Genomic DNA, 19,041 nt, shown 5'->3' with positions numbered 1-19,041 from the left:
TTCATCTTCTTTGATTGAGAGAACCTACTACTACAATTTTAGCCTCAAGATATTATTGACAGGAGACCAATCAAACTTAATTTCTAAGCACAAAAGTATTTCAGCTACAGAAATTAGTTACTAGCTTATTGGATTTGTTATCAGTCAAGAAAAAGCCTATTAAAATACTTTGGAAAATTTAGGAAAACCGTTTATGGAACATTATTTGGGGACTGTTTGCCAAGGAGGGCAACAGGTTTTTAATTTTGATTGCATGATGTGCGCCAATACATTTTACAGAATTTCTGTGTATGTCCATTAAAATGCTGCATTACTAGCAAGCTGATTGTACTGTGTAACACACTGGTAATCTAGTCTAGATAAACTTTGTTTTAGGATTTCCCCAGCAGTAGAGCTGGGAGAGATGACAAATCAGTGAGATTTTTAACAAAAGAGGAGTCAGAGCTCTTCGTCATCTACAACATGATTCTATTGAATATTGAAATGAAGTAGTTCAGCGCCCTGTTAAGGCTTAGTCTCCTTTTGGAAATACCACCTCTCTGATGGGGTGGGATGTTTGCACCCTCCCAGGCTGAGAGCTAGTGACATCATGGAGCCCAACCTGACTTATGTCTACCCACACACTCGCATCCAGTCTCTGGTCAGCATTCTGCGAACCACAGTCCACCATGCCTTCCCTGTGGTGACAGAGAATCGCGGCAATGAGAAGGAATTCATGAAAGGAAACCAGTTGATCAGTAACAACATAAAATTCAAGGTAAGGAAAATAGATGGGTCCCATATCCCTCAAACTGCTTATATTAGTATTTCTTCCCCATGGTTGGATCTGAATATCTTTGCCCCCAAAGCACATAAGAAAATAAATAAAGCCAATCTTTATTACTCCTCCTAAACTGCTAGTTACTATGAGCAGCTCTCTATATCTGCAGGGCTGATTTTCTAAGTCTTTAATTAGCAGGAACCCTGCTAGGAGAGTCTCCCTTTCTTCTCCGGAGATACCAGAGGGCGGTTTCTCATCTGATGTTTAGTGCCGTGGAGGTTGACAGCACTAGCAGTTTGGCCCAGAGGGATAGTCTGTGAGCCTCCCCTTATACTCATTTAGATTTTAGTCCGCTTAAGCCTCTTCTCCCTCTCCTAGAAATCTAGCATTCTCACCCGGGCTGGTGAGCAGCGCAAAAGGAGCCAGTCCATGAAGTCCTATCCCTCGAGCGAGCTCCGTAACATGTGTGACGAGCACATCGCCACGGAGGAGCCGGCCGAGAAGGAGGATCTCCTCCAGCAGATGCTGGAGAGGAGGTGAGACTCCCAGCAGGGGAGGCAGGAGAGCCAGATTGCCTTCCCTGACTGCGGTACTGCTCGTCTCTCTTACTCTTCTGATGGTTCCTCTCTGTTCCTTCTGTAAAAGAAGTGACAAGTTGTCTTTGGGGACATTGAGATGCAGATGCTGTAAAATGGATGGAGGCTTAGGGTGAACCTAAAGCATTTCTAATTTGGTTTTGTAACAGATACACACCCTACCCCAACCTGTATCCAGACCAGTCCCCCAGTGAAGACTGGACCATGGAAGAACGCTTCCGCCCTTTGACCTTTCATGGCCTGATTCTTCGATCTCAGCTGGTCACTTTGCTGGTCCGAGGTGTCTGTTATTCTGAAAGTCAGTCGGTAAGTCTTACTTCTTAATGGACTCTGGGATTCTGATGGCTGAATAGGCAGGAGAGGAGATGCTAGTGCTCCCTCGGGAGAGGAGAAATGGGTCATCAGTGACTGTGGTTCTGTCATTGTTCCTTCTTCTGTGGACAAAGACCCAGTGGCAGGGTCTTGGTGGCCAATGCTTTCTGTGCCAGGTGTGGTCTTTGGGTCTTCTGGGTGGTCTCTGTTCTTCCCCTGTTGGGTTTTTTTCTTTTTAAAGATAGCATCTGTACTTGGATGTCCAGTATAAAGGGATTTCCTTACATTTGCTTTTTCAAAAAGATTCACATATTCCGGTAGAAAGCTTTTCTCCAGTAGGTTTAACAGGCAGTTCTTGTTCATGGGCTCTTTTTTTAAGTTTTAAAAATCACTTTTTATACTTTATACTTTGCTAATTTTCCTCCCCCAAAATGGTCTCCTGCACATAGCTTAGCTGTGAGTATTGACAGAAACCTTGGGCAGTGGGCTTTATGAAATTAGGTCCAGAGGCCCCCTCCTCCAGAGCTTTAACTCCTGAGTTCCTGGTGTTTGGAGTCTAGCTCGTGGGCCCCCCAGTGTTTTATTCTCAGCCCTTAGAGTGCAGAGTTGGGGTGGGGGGCAGATATTAATGTACCAGATAAGGTTCCTGGTTTGTGTCTCAGGATGAGCAGCAGCTGCATCAGGTCTGAGGAAGTGAGCTCGTGGGATGGAAGGTGGAGGGTGGGGGTGGAGAGGCGAGGGGGAGACCAGCAGAGACCCAGCTGGGAGGGACTCCATGCTTCTGCCCTCCTCCCCTTCCCCCTTCTCACTGCTGTTGGGTAGTTGAGGAAACACTCTCTAAGCTGCTCCTCCCTGAGGTCTTGCATGTCGTGTAGGGATTGTTCTGACAACCATGGAACAGGGAGCCATGGAGGTTCTCCACTGGGTCAGAAGCAAAGAGTCAGTCACCATGTGCTGAGGGGGCTTCTCTACTCAGTGGGGGACGGTGGGCACGCCACCTGCCAGGGGTCAGCCTCTACCTGGCACTGCCTCACGGGGCACCGTCCTGTTTGAATGACAGAGCGCCAGCCAGCCCCGGCTCTCCTATGCTGAGATGGCCGAGGACTATCCTCGCTACCCCGACATCCACGACTTGGACTTGACCCTGCTGAACCCCCGGATGATTGTGGTAAGAAGGGGCGTCTCTGCAGGACTCGGGCAGTGCCGCTCGATGCTGGGGTCAGCCTGGTGGGGGGTGTGGAATCCAGATCTAGGTCCTTGCCTGCCTTGATGCACATCAGCTTAACCCCAAGGCCTTGGTGGGGAGGGAGTTAAGGAGGGAAGGGACTACAGAACTCACACACACAGAGGTTGGGCTCTTGCCCAAGGCTTGGGGTTCCAGGTCTGCCCCCCCTCGGTCTCCTCTCTTACCAGGCGTCTCTCTGACGTCTGAGATAATGCGTTACACTTTCTTCCTCAGGATGTCACCCCTTACATGAACCCATCACCATTCACGGTCTCCCCCAATACACATGTCTCACAAGTCTTCAATCTGTTCCGGACGATGGGCCTCCGGCACCTGCCGGTGGTGAACGCAGTGGGGGAGGTGAGTTGTCGGGGCTTGGTTCTGAGCCGTGCGCTGGGGCCCTCCACCAGTGTGGAGGAAGCTCCTCTGGACACAGCATGCAGTGGGCCCTGTCTCTATGGAGGGACACTGACACGGGCTGGGCCCCAGTTGTGGGAACCTCCCTTGGCAGACAGTGGGCACTGGAAGTGAAGGCAGCCAGGTCAGTGACAGGGGCAGATCTCTGTCGGGTTGGTGCATGGAGGAGCCTCTGGACTGGGGGCGCAGGACTCAGAGCGGCCCACTTCAGCCAGCCTTCCCGTGTCAGCCAGCAGGCGTCCCCAGCTCCACACGAGCAGCAGCCGCTCCCTGAGCTGAGGTTCTGTCTCGTCTCCAGGGCCGCTCTGGGCCTCTGTTGCTGCTTCTTTCAGACTCAGCTTGTCACTTAGTCTTCTCCTGGCCTACTCCCATCCCCCTGGCCTACTTGCCCATCCAAGTGGGAGGATTCCCTGTATGCTCTTGGGTTTCTTAGAGATGCACCATCCTGTCCTTGTTGCTGGCTGTCTGACAGCCAGTTTTGCATGGGTGCGGTGCTAGGAGGAGGAAAATCAAGCTGGCCACAGAACTGCAGGGATAAAAACTGGCGCGAGCAAGGCCGGTGTGCCACGGAGGCGTGTCGGTCCTGGCTGCCAGTTGATCTGTTGGAAATCTCCTCAATCAATAAATATGATTAAGCATCTACTGGGCTGACCAAGAGATTACAGGCTTATCTTTGATTTCTTTGTCTAGAAACTGGGTATTTCCTGAATTAAATAATTATTTTTTTGTGATGGGTTTGTTTTGTTTTGGGTTTTTTTTTTTTTTTTTGCTGAGGTGATTGGGGTTAAGTGACTTGCCCAGGGTCACACAGTCAGGAAGTGTCTGAGACTAGATTTGAACTCAGGTCCTCCTGAATTCAGGGCTGGTGCTGTACTGTACCACCTAGCTATCCCTGTAATGTTTTTGTTTTTGTTTTTGTTTTTAATTCTTTAAACAAATTTACTTTTTCCCCAATTACGAGTTAAAACAGTTTTTAAAAATTGTTTTGAGTTCCAAATCTTCTGCCTCCTCCCCCATCTGCCCCCCAGATGGTCGGCATTTGGATATAGGTGCAGTCATGATCAACACGAAATGGGTATTTCTTCAGACTGGTGTCATTATCATAAACAAGCATTGCATTGTCTCAGAGGGTTGAGGATCAAATGAGATGATGCTGTTTGGAGACTGTAAAATGCAAAACAAGTATTCGTGCTATCATTAGTAGTAGTATTATTAGCAGCAGCAGCAGCTTTCTGTTCCCCAGGTTACTCTGGCAGAGCGAATTCTTGTCATTTTTATAACATCTTATCTGTGAATTCCTCAAATAACTCTAGGGCTTTTTTTGTTTCCTCCCCAGATTGTTGGGATTATTACAAGGCACAACTTGACGTATGAATTTCTCCAAGGAAGACTAAGACAGCACTATCAGACCATCTGACCTCCACAACTCGCACTCCAGTTACAAGGCAGCCCATCCTCTCCTGGGGCGAGCCTCAGGGTGACCCATTTACATTCTGCCCTGGATCTCAGCTCTCCCAGCGTGGAGGATTCACTAGTTGGTTTTACCCACGTACACACAAAGCTGGGATTGTCAATCATTTCACTGGTCAGAGAGGTGAGGGGTTTTAGTTCACAGCAGAAACGCTGCCCGGCAGAGAGACTTCCCTGGCTGCTATCTCCTCCTTCCCCTCTCGCTCTCTTCCTTGTCATCAGATGTTGGCACTGGCCCCGGGCTCTTCAGCTCTCCCTGAGGACCAGAGGTTTAAAGTGTTCCCTCCCCACTACGGAGGAAGCTCAGCATTTCATCCCGGGCGCTCCTCCTCCATCGCTGCTTTCCTGCTGCAGCTGATGCCTTAGTCGAGGAAAGGGGACTTTGGCTTCGGCAGCACTTCTGTACTGCCAGCTGTACAGTGAAGCGAATTACTACTGTGAGGAAGTGAGAACCTGACAGAGATTGCTTCTCAGAGTGTGATTCTTAGTTTGGTCCTCTTCCCTTTCATTTGTAAGACACTTTCATGCTTTCTTGGAGCCAGGGAACACTCTGACAGTGGCCCCTGGCCTTGTGTGTGCTGCTAGCACGTTCCAGAAAGGCAGGAATTAGAACAGGAGTCCTGGCGTTATGAAAGGAGTCTCAGTGAGGACATGAGGGATGCACGCCCCCAGCAGGGAATCCCCTCCGGGCCAGAGCTGCTCCCTGTGCGTCTGTCTCCCAGCTCCCCTCCACCCTCACTGTTTCCAGTTGCCTTTGGGCCCCTTACAGCTTAGTCTTGCCCTGCCGATGTGAAACGAGTAGATAGGATGCTCCCCGCCGCTCTTTCTTCTCCGAAGATAACTAAGCAAAAGCATCTTTAGCTCCATCAGGTTTCTGGGGGAAGCAGCCCTAAGGCATTTTGCATCATTCAGAGTTGGCCAGGAGAGCAGGGCACCCTTGGAAATTGTATAGGATTATTACATGATGGCAGAAACTCGATGGGCGAGGGCTTAAGCTGCTGACCCTGCTGGGCTTGTGCTGAGTGAGGGGAAAGATGAGACCTGAGCTATGGTGAGGGGCTCCCCCTTCCTCCGTTAACCGCGGGGCTGATGGGCTCCGGCTGTGCTCATGAAGGCTTTGTGTTCCTCATGTTGCCCCGAGTTCTTCTGCTGGCAGCATAGGTAGCTTCTCTCCATCCCTGATAGTGCATAGTCTGTAGCTTCTCCTCTAGGCTTAAAAAGCACCGCACACAGCAGGCAGCCTCACCTCATCTCTGGTGGCCATTATTCACTCGCTCCACTTCCACTGGAGCAGCTCCTTCTCCGAGCGGGACACCGGCTGGTCAGGGGTTGATGGACGGGGCCTCCCGCTCCCTTCCGCTGCTCCTTCCAGCTGTCTCCTCTGAGCTGGCTGCCCATGTGATGCTTACATCCCCTTTGACCCAAGATATCATGAATGGCATCCTCTATGCTTTTAGTTTTTTCCTCCTCCCTTGAAAGCGAGCTGAGCACTTGCTTCAGCTCCTGTTTCCCTCCATCACTGCTGCGAAGGCCTGGCCTGATGTCCTGATGGTCAGACATCACTCAGATTCGGGAAGTGGCGTCAGTCCCGGCTCGTAGTTGGTTTCTTAAAATCAGCACATCTGAAAGAGAATTTCCCTAAAGAGCAAGGTGCTCTTGTGAATCTTGCGGGTCTAACTTGGATTCAGTTTGCCCAAGATTCTTTATCACTTTGACCAAAATTACTGTAACTTGTTTCAAAATTACTCAGTTTTTCTGGATGGAGAAAAAATTCCCCATCATCCAGGAAATTTCTAGGACCAAAATGCCAGATCCCTTTGAATTGGGTATCTGTGTCTGATTGTGAATTCAATTAACTACTGTGGTGACCACCATTTTAACTTGTGAAAGAGTCCAGATGCTAGTTTTCATTTCCTTTTTTCCTTTTTAAAAAATCTCATTACGATTGACCAAGAGCTTTGAAAACCTATTGCACTACAAAGACTGCACAGACCAGGAGAATTACTCTCCATTGAACAGGAGTCTAAGCCCTCGTGTTTTTCCTTCCCATCTACCTCTCACACTGAAAGCGAAGGGTTCCCCTTTGTGGTCAGCCTTCTCATCTGGACATCAAATCTATCTGGCCTTGCCCTGAGACTACTTCAGTGTAGCAATGCTGGCATTTCCTTTCCAGTGCACAGCCTCTCAGATGAGGGGATTAGACACCCCCAGGAAAGGTTTTTATGCTGTCACTGTGGTCTAGAAGGCAAACCCGGTGGAGTCTGAGCTGACCAAAACTGGAGCATCCCAGATCGTTCTTCATGAGAGCCCCAAGCTCTCTGGGGCCCTACGCTCCTTTTCCTCACTCTATATCACCCCCTTCTGGAAAGCCTGAAGGCAGTAGCTTCTCCACTTACAGAAGAGAGAATGTGAGAATCTCAGGCTTCGAGTCCAGCGTTTTACACTCTCAAGACAGCCTCCAGGCTCTGTGGGCTGGCACCTTAAGCACCACAGTTACTGTAAGATGATTTTTTTTTTTTTTTTTTTTTTTTTTTTTTGGCTTTTCTCCCCGACGACATGACGCCAGGATTCCCCACAGCCGAGGTTTTCTCTCACTGAATGTGCAAGGAGGACAAATGAAGAAGCTACACTTCCTGGCTGATGACCTAATCAGATCACTTGTTTATTTTAACTAACAGTTTCTGGTGTAGAGCTGATAGCTAAATGAAATTGTGTTTGCGGATATTGCTCTCTGATGCTGTTCTGATGCAGACTCGAGCAACGATGTGCACCCAGTGATGGGACGGTCCTAAGGAAAGGGTTTCTGGGGCCCCTCCTGGGAACCCGTGCAGTGTTCATGTGCAGTATTAGTATTGCCTTGCAACAGTCATTTCAATGGGAACATTTTTTTTTCTGTTTGCACTGTTTATAAAATAATGTAAGCTAATTCCATTGTGTATATATAGTATTTTTTTTAATTTGTACAAAAAATATTTTTATTTGAACTTTTGGCACTTGGAAGTCCTCATCGTAACCATAACATGTCTGAGAATAAAATTGTCTGTGTCCTTCACCCTAGTTCCTGTCATCCTTTTTAATTATCTTTTTTTATTTGTAGTCAATACATAAAAATTATGAATCTAGGGGGTTTTTTGGTTTGTTTTTCATCCTTGGTTAACCAATGACATCCAGAAGGTGATGTCTTGACTTGCAAGTGAATTGGATTTAAGTGAAGAAGAGCTGTGCAAAATCACCAGTCTTTCTCTTCTCCAGTCACTTGGGTCCAATGGCAAGACCTCAGTCAGGACGACTAGTGATGGCCCCCGGGATAGTGGGAGAGTCTGGCCTTTTTAATCTCTTCCTCAGATCTCAGTTTGTCAGAGGAGCTACCCATATCTGCCTTCTCAAAAGAATCATTGAATAAAGTGGGATTATCTAGAATCGATCCTCTGCCAGACGGATGGTTTCTGCCCCAGAGCTCTCCAGGATGGATTTCATTTGAGGATCAATTTGTGTTCATTTAAAAGCCACTCATTTAGTCCCATCATTCTGATGTTTTGTAGCTTCTGGCCACTTCCAGTGTCTTACCACGGGGATAACGAGGTCTGAGACATGTTGACAACTTAATGTCAGAAAAAAGCACCAAGATATTATCCCACAGTTATAGTAAATATCCTGTGATGTATTTATACGTGTCCCTCTTGGTCAGCCCCCCTTATCTATTGCTTTCTGTGTCAGGATCCCCAAAGAATCAAATTGTCTGTAGGGGAAGGTCTCAGGAATTTCCCCTATGTATCCCTATGGGAACAAAAGTAGAAGTGGAGTGGGCATGTTGTTGTATTTCATTAGTTCCTGGGAGGATATGTTCTGGCAGACCCGATGATGAAAGTACCTGTAGGCATTTGAAGATGAACGTATTGCTCTGCTATCTCATTGGCTGTTGGAAAACTGGATGAATGATCATGAGGAAGGTTACAGCCTTCTGAACTAACAGTGTTACTTATCTAAGATGAAAAATCAGAACAGGAAAAGATATTTGGAAACAGTCAGAAAATAGAGTGCTGGAAAGGACATTAGGGACCGTGGCACCTCACCACTCATTTTATGGCCCCTTCCCCAGGGTCAGGGAAGCAGTTACCCGGGTGATTTCTTAGGTTTGTGCTTGCCCACGTCATCCATGACAAGGATGGAGATCCCTCCATCTCTGGAACGTTATCCAAGGGCTTTGTCCCCTTTACTGCCTCCATTACTTACAGGCAGGACCTTTTTCTACTTTGTGCCAAAGGGATGTGAGGCTTTTCCCTTTTGGTATCATCAAGCTTCCAGCTAGTCCTAGACAGGGTCCCATTCAATAATGAGTTTGAAAGAAAGGGCTGCGTTCCTGACAGCAGCCTCCGCTCTTGGCCCTCTTAGTCCTAAGTGCTCATCATCTTCCACCTGCTGTCTGTGATGAAGTGAGTAAGATAGCTCACCATCCCTTTTCATTTCCTTCCAGCACTGAGACTAATGATCGCAGTATTTCTTCATCCTTTTTCTCTCTCTAAATTTCCATACTTAAGTACAAGGGAGCCAACCCTGATCTCTAGCCAAGAACTTAGTAAACCTTTCTCATTTTGCATTTGATCAGAGCACCCAAATGAAACACGTTGTTCTTTGATTCTGCCCTAATTCTATTCACTAACTGAAAATCGTGCCAAGCTAGACCAGCCCCAGAGTCCACGAAATACGCCTGATGTTTATTTAGCTCCCGCCATTGCCTCATTAGAAGCATGTATATGACACTTGTATGTAAAAGGAAATAATAAAAATGGAAAAAGAAGAATTGCACAGGAAGGGGAAAACCATACAAAGATGAAATACATTAGCTGCAACAGGAGGAAAACTGCTCTCGAATCAGTCTAAACAAATGGCCGTTTTTCTTTGCTTCTGTAGGTATGATGAGGGGAGACTCTCTGGCTTAATTAGTTTACTTATTTTTAAGAAAGAAAGACGGTTTTGCTATCTAAACAATCTAAAATCTAAACTCTAGTTGGAATAGACCTGAATTCCCCACTCTTTTCCCCAGGAAACAAAAAAAACCACACAAGCCAGTGACTGTTTCTGTCCGTGGTGCTGAAGTTTATTCATCTTTGAACTGCTTAGGATTTAAACTCAGATTTAATATAGAGGCAAAAGCCACCATCACAGCATTTTGTCTACATTCAAAATTATATTTGTGTAACGGCAAAAGAAAGCTGTAGTTTGAACCAGGAGCACATTCAAAGTCCAGTTGGTTGACAACAAATGGACAAAATAAAGCAAAGTTCCAAAGGATTTGAAGCTTCTGTGGCTCTGACTGGGTCCAGTATATGTTTTCCTCTTTGTACATTATCTTCAGAACTACAAAGAGAAGACAGATGTTTCATTAGCAATATTCCAGCTAGATGACTCAGAGAAGGTAGCATGAAGTTGGAAGTGATGGCAGGTATAAAATGGACAAAGAACAAAGACTATCCTTGATCCCCTGCCTGGGCTTTCTGAGAAAGTGGACAATTAAAACTATAAAGAGTGATTAAATAAGCTCTCATCTATTCTATGGGCAACACCACCTCAATTAAATCCAATTCACAAGCAAGTTAAGACATCACCCGTCATCCACTATTTTAACCTCAACATCGTGACGTCATTAATCCTTTTAAAAAAACGGACCACCACTGACAACAACCCATTCTATTTGACCTTTCAGTCACATAGCTCTATAAAAGAAAATAAATTGGTCATTCCTATTATAGAACAATTGGGTCTGTGAAAGTTTTAATTCCTTAATATTACTGAATTAGTATTCCTTGAAGAATCAAGGATGATTTTACAGCTTCCTAAACATACTGTAGCTACAGAGAGTCCCAAAGGCGAGAGTCATATTTTTCAAAGGGAGAAAGAACCTAGTTCCTGCATCTACGAGAATTTCACTTAGTAGGGAGCCCCTCTACCTCTGCTTGAATTTTAGCATAGCCGTATGTCTCTCTTCTTCCTATCCCATTCCCAGAGCTCCTTACCCTAAAACTGTTGCAGCCAAGTCCACTTTGGGCTCCTATTCTGTCAATCCGGCCCCCAAAGCAGCTGGAGGATCTCCTCAGACTACGAGGGGAAGTCAAGAGTGCCCGAAGCTTATTCTTCAGGAGGGCAGATCTGTCAGATTGCTCCCAAGTGCCCCGGTTGAAGGCTCCCTCCCGCTGGGCTGGGCTGACTTCCCCACTCCAGGAAGAGAGGGGGCTAAGTGCTTCCCCAGCCTCCTCATTCTGCTCATTAAGTCCTTGTGAGGGCATGACCTCATCTTCTAAAGGTATCTTGTCCTCCAGGCGGTCCAACAAAATCTACAAATAAAAAGGACAAAGAGAGAAGGAGTTTATGAGCTCTTTACATTGAGGGAAAGTGACCCCAAAATCGGCATCATACCAAAATACCTCCCCTGGTTGCTATTGTCCCTGCCAAGTCTCTGGTCCTACCTTTAAATCCACTAGATCATTATTGGACACAGGATTGGCTTTGGCTCGACCTTGAAGCTGCAAAGTCAAAAGGAGGAGGATGCTGATGGAGATGGTAGTGAAGGAGCCCATGCTGTGATTGGTCGTCAGTCTCAGTCAGCCAAATGCTGTCTTTTCTCTCCTCTCTGCTCTTGGTCTTCTGACCCTGTTCTCTTATGCCTCCCAGTCTGCCTCTTTGCGTTTTTATATCCCACTCCGGCACCCTGAGACCGCCCAAGGGACGTACCCCTCCCCATTCTGTCACTTGTAGTGATAAAGAACTGGAGCGAGGAGCCAACAGAAGATGTCCTTTTAAAGTTATCAGTCCAGTGCAGACTGTCACAACCCCATTGTAGAGGTGGCTTCTGCACTTCAACGGTTGTCACAGCCTCAGGAACCCTAGGCTGCAAGAGTCACATTCTTGTTGATTGGACTCGAGAGGTTTCACACTTTGAAGGTGTGAGAGGAACCAAAAAAATCCTTGATTATCTCACAAAGATGCCTCGGGATTCTTTGCTTCCTCGTCGTGGAAACAATTTAGGAAAAACAGGATGGCTGGCCAGTACTCATCTCTCCCCAAGCTTGCTGCTCAGATGCTAGTGAGGTCCAAATAAGGACAAGAAAGAAGGAAATTGCAGGCAATCTTCGACCAAGAGAAAGCGTTCAAGCTGACACAAACTAGACTGGTTTTTTGGGGGGCAGTTTTGTACCCTTTCTCACTCAATTCAGATTCCTCCTCCTGAATGTGGACTCTCAACTGTGGCCCTACTTCCAAGCAGTTGGGTAAAGCAGAGGTGGGAGTTTGGGAGTTGTTTTTTTCCTAGACTCTGAAATCAGGACCAAGGATAGAATGTGAGATATACCCCATGGGAAAAACATCCCAAGCATTCTGCCCCCACATATCAACACCAGAGAATATGTTCCTGAAGTTGCTATCTCCCACTCATCAGCCCCATAGTCTTATTTTTCCATCACTTTTCCCTTGTGTAAGGTGCTGATGGGGATGATTATTAACTTAGAGAAGGCCAGCATCATCATTCCATTGCCATGTGATATTCAGAAGTCTGGAGTTTGTACAGAACTCTAACCTTGCCAGAAAAAAGTCAATGGAGTGGGCTAATGTGGAGAGGGCTTTGTGGTACACACTGTCTCCTAGATGCCTCTCCACCTTACATCAGCTGCTGCAGACAAGCAACAGAACTTGGGACCCCCATTTCTCGTCAAAGACTAATAAGGTAAAATCAACATATAACTGTCGGGCACTGTACTAGACTCTAGCGTTTTCTAATCTTATAGATTTAGAGTGAAAAGGGACATTAGAATCCAGTGAGTCCAATGTTCATTTTATAGATCAGGAAACTGAAGCAGACAGATAAAGTGACTTGACCAGGACTTGACCACAGCTAGTGTTCGAGGTGAGATCTGAACCCAGGATTTCCTGACTCCAAGTCCACCATTCCACAATGCCTCTTTAATTCAGTAGGCACTTATTAATCACCTCCTGTGTGCAAAGCACTATCTATTTAAGGTAGAATACAAATTGAGAAAGATAATTAACCAGAGATGTGGTTAGAACACTTGATTCAAACACAAAGTTTTGCAAGGGTGAATGTTGAAAACTATGCATATGTTTTGAAAATTAAAAAAAGAACATTTGCTTGGGATTTGGAAAGCTAGAACCTTTTACACAGCAACCCAAATCACAGAATCTCAGACTTGGAAGGTACTTCAAAAACCATTTAGTCTAACCTACAGATGAACCAAAATTCCTTCTATAATGCCCCTCTTTCAGGAAGCTCTCCTTGATTGATAATGAGCCATGATCCAAAATTAACCACTCAAGGTCCTTCTATCACCCAATACAATCTTGGAATGGCTGTCTACCTTTGTGTGGACTTTCCTACCTTTTAAATTGCAAAATCTCCTGAGGGGAGGTACCATGTAGTCATTACATACTCATATACCTAGCACATTGTAACATGCTTTATAGATGATCTAAGTACTTAATTGTTTGGCTATTCTTAATCCTGGTTTTAGGGGGCCTTGGATTCATCCTGCCCTATCTCTGCTTCTCGGGGAACACCACGACCAGGTCAGTTAGGTACACTAAGCTTGTTTGCATTACAGAACCACAAAATCTGAAATGTGCAAAGGGTCTCAGAGACCAGCTAATTTTACCCATACTTGAATAAAAGAAGTCTCCATTTACATGAACTCTAAACAGCCATCTTCTAGATTCTAGTTGAAGACCTGAGTCAGTCTATGCCATATTCAGACAACTCTAATTGTTAAAAAGGTTTTCCTGTTATCAACCCTAAATCTACCTCACTACAACTTTTAGCCATTCCTTCTGGTTCTGCTCTTTGAAGCAAGACTAATCCCTCAAATACCAGAAGATAATTGCCCCTTCTTCCTGAGCTTTATTGTCTCCTTCGGGCTAAAAATACAATCTAAATATTGGTGGAATTTAATGTTTTTTTTTCTTTGTTTTCTTTTTTTAAAAAATGTTTTTCTAATAAAGATTGAATCTCTAGTATAACCATTAGAACCATTCATTGATCTTTAGATTTCAGGGCTTTGGGAGATGAGGAGGAAGAGGAAGATAATGACTAGTATTTACTTGATGCTTTAAGGTTTGCAAAATGTTATTTGATTCACAACAAGCCCAAGTACTTAGTGCTATTATTTCCTCCATTTCACAGATGAGGAATCTGAAGCAGAGACAGTGAAATGGCTTGTCCAGTGTCCCACAGTTAACAAGAGCCTAAAGCAGAATTTGAACTCAAATCCTCCCGATTCTAAGTCCAACACACAAACCACCTAGACTCCCATTGATGAAAAATGCAATACTGAACCATTTTGAGCTGGAATTTGGTATACCAAAGGCAACATTCTCCTGATGATGCTGCATGACTCAAGTCATAAGTGCATGTCAGGTTATTTTTAGTGAGGCTAGTCTGACAAGAAGCTGTGTTTCCGAGAAGTAATTCTTTCTAAGCATGTCACCCTGCCCTGTCCTTGCCTTTCTGAGACAACCCTCTGATGTGGGTGGTATCTTAGTAAATGGCATACCAGAAATGGCATTCCTAGGGCAGTCTCCTCTTCCCTCCCTCCGAGCTTTACCCTAGCCCCCACCCCAGACACTTTGGCAGGCTATCTTGGGTACAAGCAGATGTCACTGTCCAAGGTTCCAGAGGAAAAGCAAGAATCTAGCTTCTTTTTCATGCCTTCTTCCTTCTCTCAGAGCTAGTATATGGAAAGATATTGAGTTTTCATGGGAGTTTTGGATCAAGAACTGGAATAGATCCCAAATTTTACAGATGGGGAAACTGAGTCATAAAGACATGACAATCCAGCATTGTTACCAAACATTTTATTCACAGTCCAGCTGTTGATTGTTAGCACAGGGGGAAGGGAGAGCACAGATAAATCAAAATCCACATACAATCCCCTTCTCACACCATAAGACACCCTAGCAAAACTAGGCTTACTGGACTTTCTCTGTCTCAAACACATCTTTGCTGTTACTCTCATTCCTCTTTGTGGTTGGAAGATCTTTCAAAGATCCTTCCAAACAACCTCAAAGACCAACCCCTCCCTGAAGCCTTCCTTCTTTTCCTGACCTCAGGTCAGAAAGATTCTTGGCTCTCTCAGAATACTTTGTACCTCTTTTAGTGCCTACCAAATTCTCCCACCACATTTGCCTTTTTTCTCCCCAAAAGAACTAACATTTATTTAATAGTGCTTAAAGCTTATTTATTATATTTTATAATAGTTTATATATTATATATATATATGCATATACATACACATAAATATGTTCTCTCCTTTAATTTTCCCAATAATCCTTGGAGGTGAGTGCTGGGAGATCTTGAGCAAGTCACTTCTTCAATTATATAATAAGGGCACTTACCTTAAGTGGCACTTACCTTATTGTAAAGATCAAATGAGATAATATTTGTAAAACACTTAGAACAGTATCTGGATCATAACATGTGGTCTCAGGGGAAGAATCAGGGATGAAAGCTGCAGAGAAGAAGAACTGGCTTGTTAGAAGAGCCCATATAACTAGAATTGTCACAAAAGGGGAATGGGCTGTCTTAGGAAGTGGTGAACTTTACCTCCACAGAGATCTTTGACCAAAAGCTCAGGAATGCTGTCAGCAATGTTGTAGCAATGGTAGATTTGGGGCTGGAAGCAACCTCAGAGGCTATCAGGAAACACGAGTACAAGAATTGACAAGAAATGTCAGGAGAGGTGATTGATCACTTTCTGCTGCAGTGTATCAGCTGTAGCTCCAGCTCTCGTGTCAGAATCTCCTGGGAAATAGGGGAGCTCCAACAAATCTAAATAATTTTTTATTAATATGAATATTACAAATATCTCAATAAGCACCTGTCAAAACAATACTTTTTTGAAATAGTATTTTATTTTCCCAAATATATTCAAAGATAGTTTCCAACATTCATCCTTGCAAAATCTTATGTTCCAAATTTTTCTCCCTCTCTCCCCCTCCCCTTCCCCTAGACAGCAAGCAACCAGATTTAGGTTAAACATGTGTAATTCTTCTAAACATCTTTCCATATTTGACATGCTGCACAAGAAAAATCAAATCAAAAGGGAAAAAAACCCAGAAGCTCTCATGTCAGAATCTCCTGGGAAATAGGAGAGCTCCAACAAATCTAAATAATTATTAATTAATATGAAAATTACAAATGTCCCTCAGTGAACACCTGGTCAAAAAAATACTTTTTTTTGAAATAGTATTTTATTTTCCCCAATATATTCAAAGATAGTTTTCAACATTCACCCTTGCAAAATCTTGTGTTCCAAATTTTTCTCCCTCTTTCCCCCTCCTCTTCTCTTAGACAGCAAGCAATCAGATTTAGGTTAAACATGTGCAATTCTTCTAAACATATTTCCATATTTGACATGCTGCACAAGAAAAATCAAATCATAAGGGAAAAAAACCCAGAAGCTCTCATGTCAGAATCTCCTGGAAAATAGGGGAGCTCCAACAAATCTAAATAATTATTAATTAATATGAAAATTACAAATCCCTCAGTGAACATTTGGTTAAAACAATACTTTTCTTTAAAAATCGCACTTTATTTTTCCCATTACATGCAAAGATAATTTCCAATATTCACCCTTGCAAAACCTTGTGTTGCAAATTTTTCTCCCTCTCTCCCCCTCTTCTTCCCCTAGACAACAAGCAACCAGATATAGGTTGAACCTGTGCAATTCTTCTAAACATATTTCCATATTTGACATGCTGCACAAGAAAAATCAGGTCAAAAGGGAAAAGCAGGAGAAGGAAAAATAAGCATGCAAACAATAACACCAGCAATAAAAGGTGAAAATACTCTGCTTTGATCCATGTTCAGTCTCCATAGTCCTCTCTCTGAAATGCAGATGGCTCTTTCATCCCAAGTTTATTGGAATTTCCTTGAATCACCTCATAGGTGAAAAGAGCCACGTCCTTCAGAATTGATCATCACATAATCTTGTTGCTGTGTACAGTGATCTCTCAGTTCTGCTCACTTCTCTTAACATCAATTCATGTAAATCAAAGCAATGCATTTTGCCAGAGGCTGAGATCATCCAGAGGCTGAGAGCAAGGGATTATTGTTATGCTCTGCTTGCTGAACCTTAGCTCTGGAAAATAGGATGTCTTCAAAAATCTTGACAAGGAGAATGGTGGGAGATGGACAAAGCTTCTGTTGAGAATCCAGGGGCTGCATATATTCTCCCCCCACATTCACTTTAGTGAAATGGGAAGGCAGCTATGGAATAAAATAGAGAACTCTAGAATAGGCCAACTCTAGAAGACTGGAGGCATTCAATATCTTTTCCTATCTCTCAGTTACCAAATCCTCCTGAGAAGGAAGGCTTGTGGCTTGTGGCAGGGAGTTTTATACATGAAAGTCTCCATTAAAGCTTGGCTTTCTCCAATATCCCATTGAAGAAGGCCTTCATTCCTTGGCCCAGTTCCCTTCATTCTACCCCTACTTATCCAAGATATACTTATCTTTCCATCTTGAGCTTGATGTGTTTGGGGAGGGTGGATAGTAGGGCCTGTCTGAAAACGAGTTTGAATGAAGTTATGTAACTAGCTAGTTAGCTAGCATTTTATGGTGTTTAAAGGTTTGCAAAACACTTAATTCTAAGGGGTGGTATTATTTTTATCCTCATTGTATAGATAAGAAAATGGAGGCATATGAAAAGGAAATGAATAAGTGTCTGAGATTGAATTTGACTCAGTCTCCACTTCACCTCCTAGCTGATTTTCAGTAATAAGTAGCATGGGGTCAGATTAAAGAGTGTCTCTAAAACTCCTCTTCTATAAAACTGATCTCCAAGGTCCCTTTCAGTTCTTTATTTATTTATGAGACAATCAGGGTTAAGTGACTTGCTTAAGGTCACACAGCTGGTATTAAGGGTCTGAAGTCAGATTTGAACTCAAGGACTTGAGGGCCACTGCTCTCTCCCCTGCCCCACCTTTTCCATGAAGGAATCTCTTAAGACTTAAGCAAGAGAGTGTAATAAGATTTGTTCCTGAAAGAGACCTTAAGGAATGTCTAGTCCCCTCCCCTTTTGCTTAAAAATGAAATAATTGAGGTCCAGTGGTGAAATGACTTAGAAGAGCACCATACTGGCAAGGAGAGTTCCTTAAAAGCAGGGGCTCTCTTTTTGCCTCTGGAGTTTGACAGGACAGCCATAGGGTGCCATAGTGCACAGAGTGCTGGGCCTGGAGTCACAAAGGCTCATCTTCCTGAGTTCAAATGTGGTCTCAGACACTTACTAGCTGGGAGATCCTGGGCAAGTCACTTTACTCTATTTGCCTCAGTTTCCACATATGTAAAATGAGCTGGAGAAGGAAATGGCGACTAACTACAATTTCTTTGCCAAGAAAACCCCAAATAGGTTAAAAAAAGAGTCAAGCAAGACTAACAAATGACTAAAAAACACTTAGCACCCTGTCTGGAACACAGTAGACATTCAATAATGTTGGATTGATTAGTTGATTAGGTTTAGGGCTTCAGGCTCTCAATCTTGAACTTCCTCCATTTTATTACACCACTGAATGACAAAAGTTATATTTTAGGAAGATAATATGGCTGTGGGGCACATAGTGAGTTGAAGAGGACAAGGTCTTGAAGAGGGAGACTACATTAACAGTCTAAGGAAGATGAGAGGAAGAACTGATCAAAAGTAGTTCAGATAAGGAATTAATAGGATTTAACAACTAGATCAGTTTAGAGAAGAAAGAATCAAGGCTGCCTCTAGTTTTAAGCCTGGGTGACTGGAAGAAGGATGGTCCCTTTGTCCCAGAGCTTAACTTGCCATCTATGTATTTGTTTTAATGTTTGGATGCTATTTATGTAACATGCCCTTATAATCCTCCAAATTTTATTTTATGCATTTAAAAAATGTGATTCTGAGAAGGGGCTCAAAGGCTTCTGCTAAGAAATCCATGAAATAAATAACGAGTTAAGAACTCCTTAAGAAGATAAAAAGGGAAGCACAAAGCTGAGAATTTTTTTTTTTACTGATAAAAGCCTCATTTCTAATATATATAAAGAATTGTGTTAAATTTATAAGAATACAAATCATTCCCCAATTGACAAATGGTCAAAGGATATGAATAGATAATTTTCAGATGATGAAATTAAAGCCATCTATAGTCATATGAAAAAAATCCTCTAAATCACTATTTATTAGAGAAATGCAAATTTAAACTATTCTGAGATACCACCTCACACTTCTTAGATTGGC

The 19,041-nt window shown here is 43.8% G+C and overlaps 2 protein-coding genes across 4 annotated transcripts in view; one reads left to right on the top strand and one right to left on the bottom strand.

Annotated features, from left to right (window-relative positions):
- CLCN6 (chloride voltage-gated channel 6) overlaps positions 1-7,832 on the top strand; it is a 33,441-nt gene extending 25,609 nt beyond the window's left edge. For all 3 annotated transcript variants that reach the window (XM_074306257.1, XM_074306256.1, XM_074306258.1), the window contains 6 exons: positions 571-757; positions 1,139-1,296; positions 1,506-1,662; positions 2,729-2,836; positions 3,128-3,253; positions 4,647-7,832. In XM_074306257.1, coding sequence (XP_074162358.1) covers positions 571-757; positions 1,139-1,296; positions 1,506-1,662; positions 2,729-2,836; positions 3,128-3,253; positions 4,647-4,727 — 817 coding nt within the window. In that variant the 3' untranslated portion in view covers positions 4,728-7,832. The remainder of the gene's footprint in view (positions 1-570; positions 758-1,138; positions 1,297-1,505; positions 1,663-2,728; positions 2,837-3,127; positions 3,254-4,646) is intronic.
- A 2,024-nt stretch (positions 7,833-9,856) lies between these two features.
- NPPA (natriuretic peptide A) lies at positions 9,857-12,052 on the bottom strand. The gene is made up of 3 exons (XM_074306254.1): positions 11,245-12,052; positions 10,795-11,112; positions 9,857-10,138 (listed from the first exon to the last, which is right to left on the bottom strand). Exons 1-3 carry the CDS (start codon positions 11,353-11,355, stop codon positions 10,133-10,135), a joined length of 435 nt encoding a protein of 144 aa, XP_074162355.1. The 5' UTR covers positions 11,356-12,052; the 3' UTR covers positions 9,857-10,132.
- Between the last annotated feature and the right edge of the window lie 6,989 nt (positions 12,053-19,041).

The sequence above is a fragment of the Sminthopsis crassicaudata genome, chromosome 3 (assembly GCF_048593235.1).
Source record: "Sminthopsis crassicaudata isolate SCR6 chromosome 3, ASM4859323v1, whole genome shotgun sequence".
In the NCBI taxonomy this organism is placed as follows: Eukaryota; Metazoa; Chordata; class Mammalia; order Dasyuromorphia; family Dasyuridae; genus Sminthopsis; species Sminthopsis crassicaudata.
Note: the sequence above shows the minus strand (reverse complement) of the source record. Positions and strands in the feature narration are given on the sequence as shown.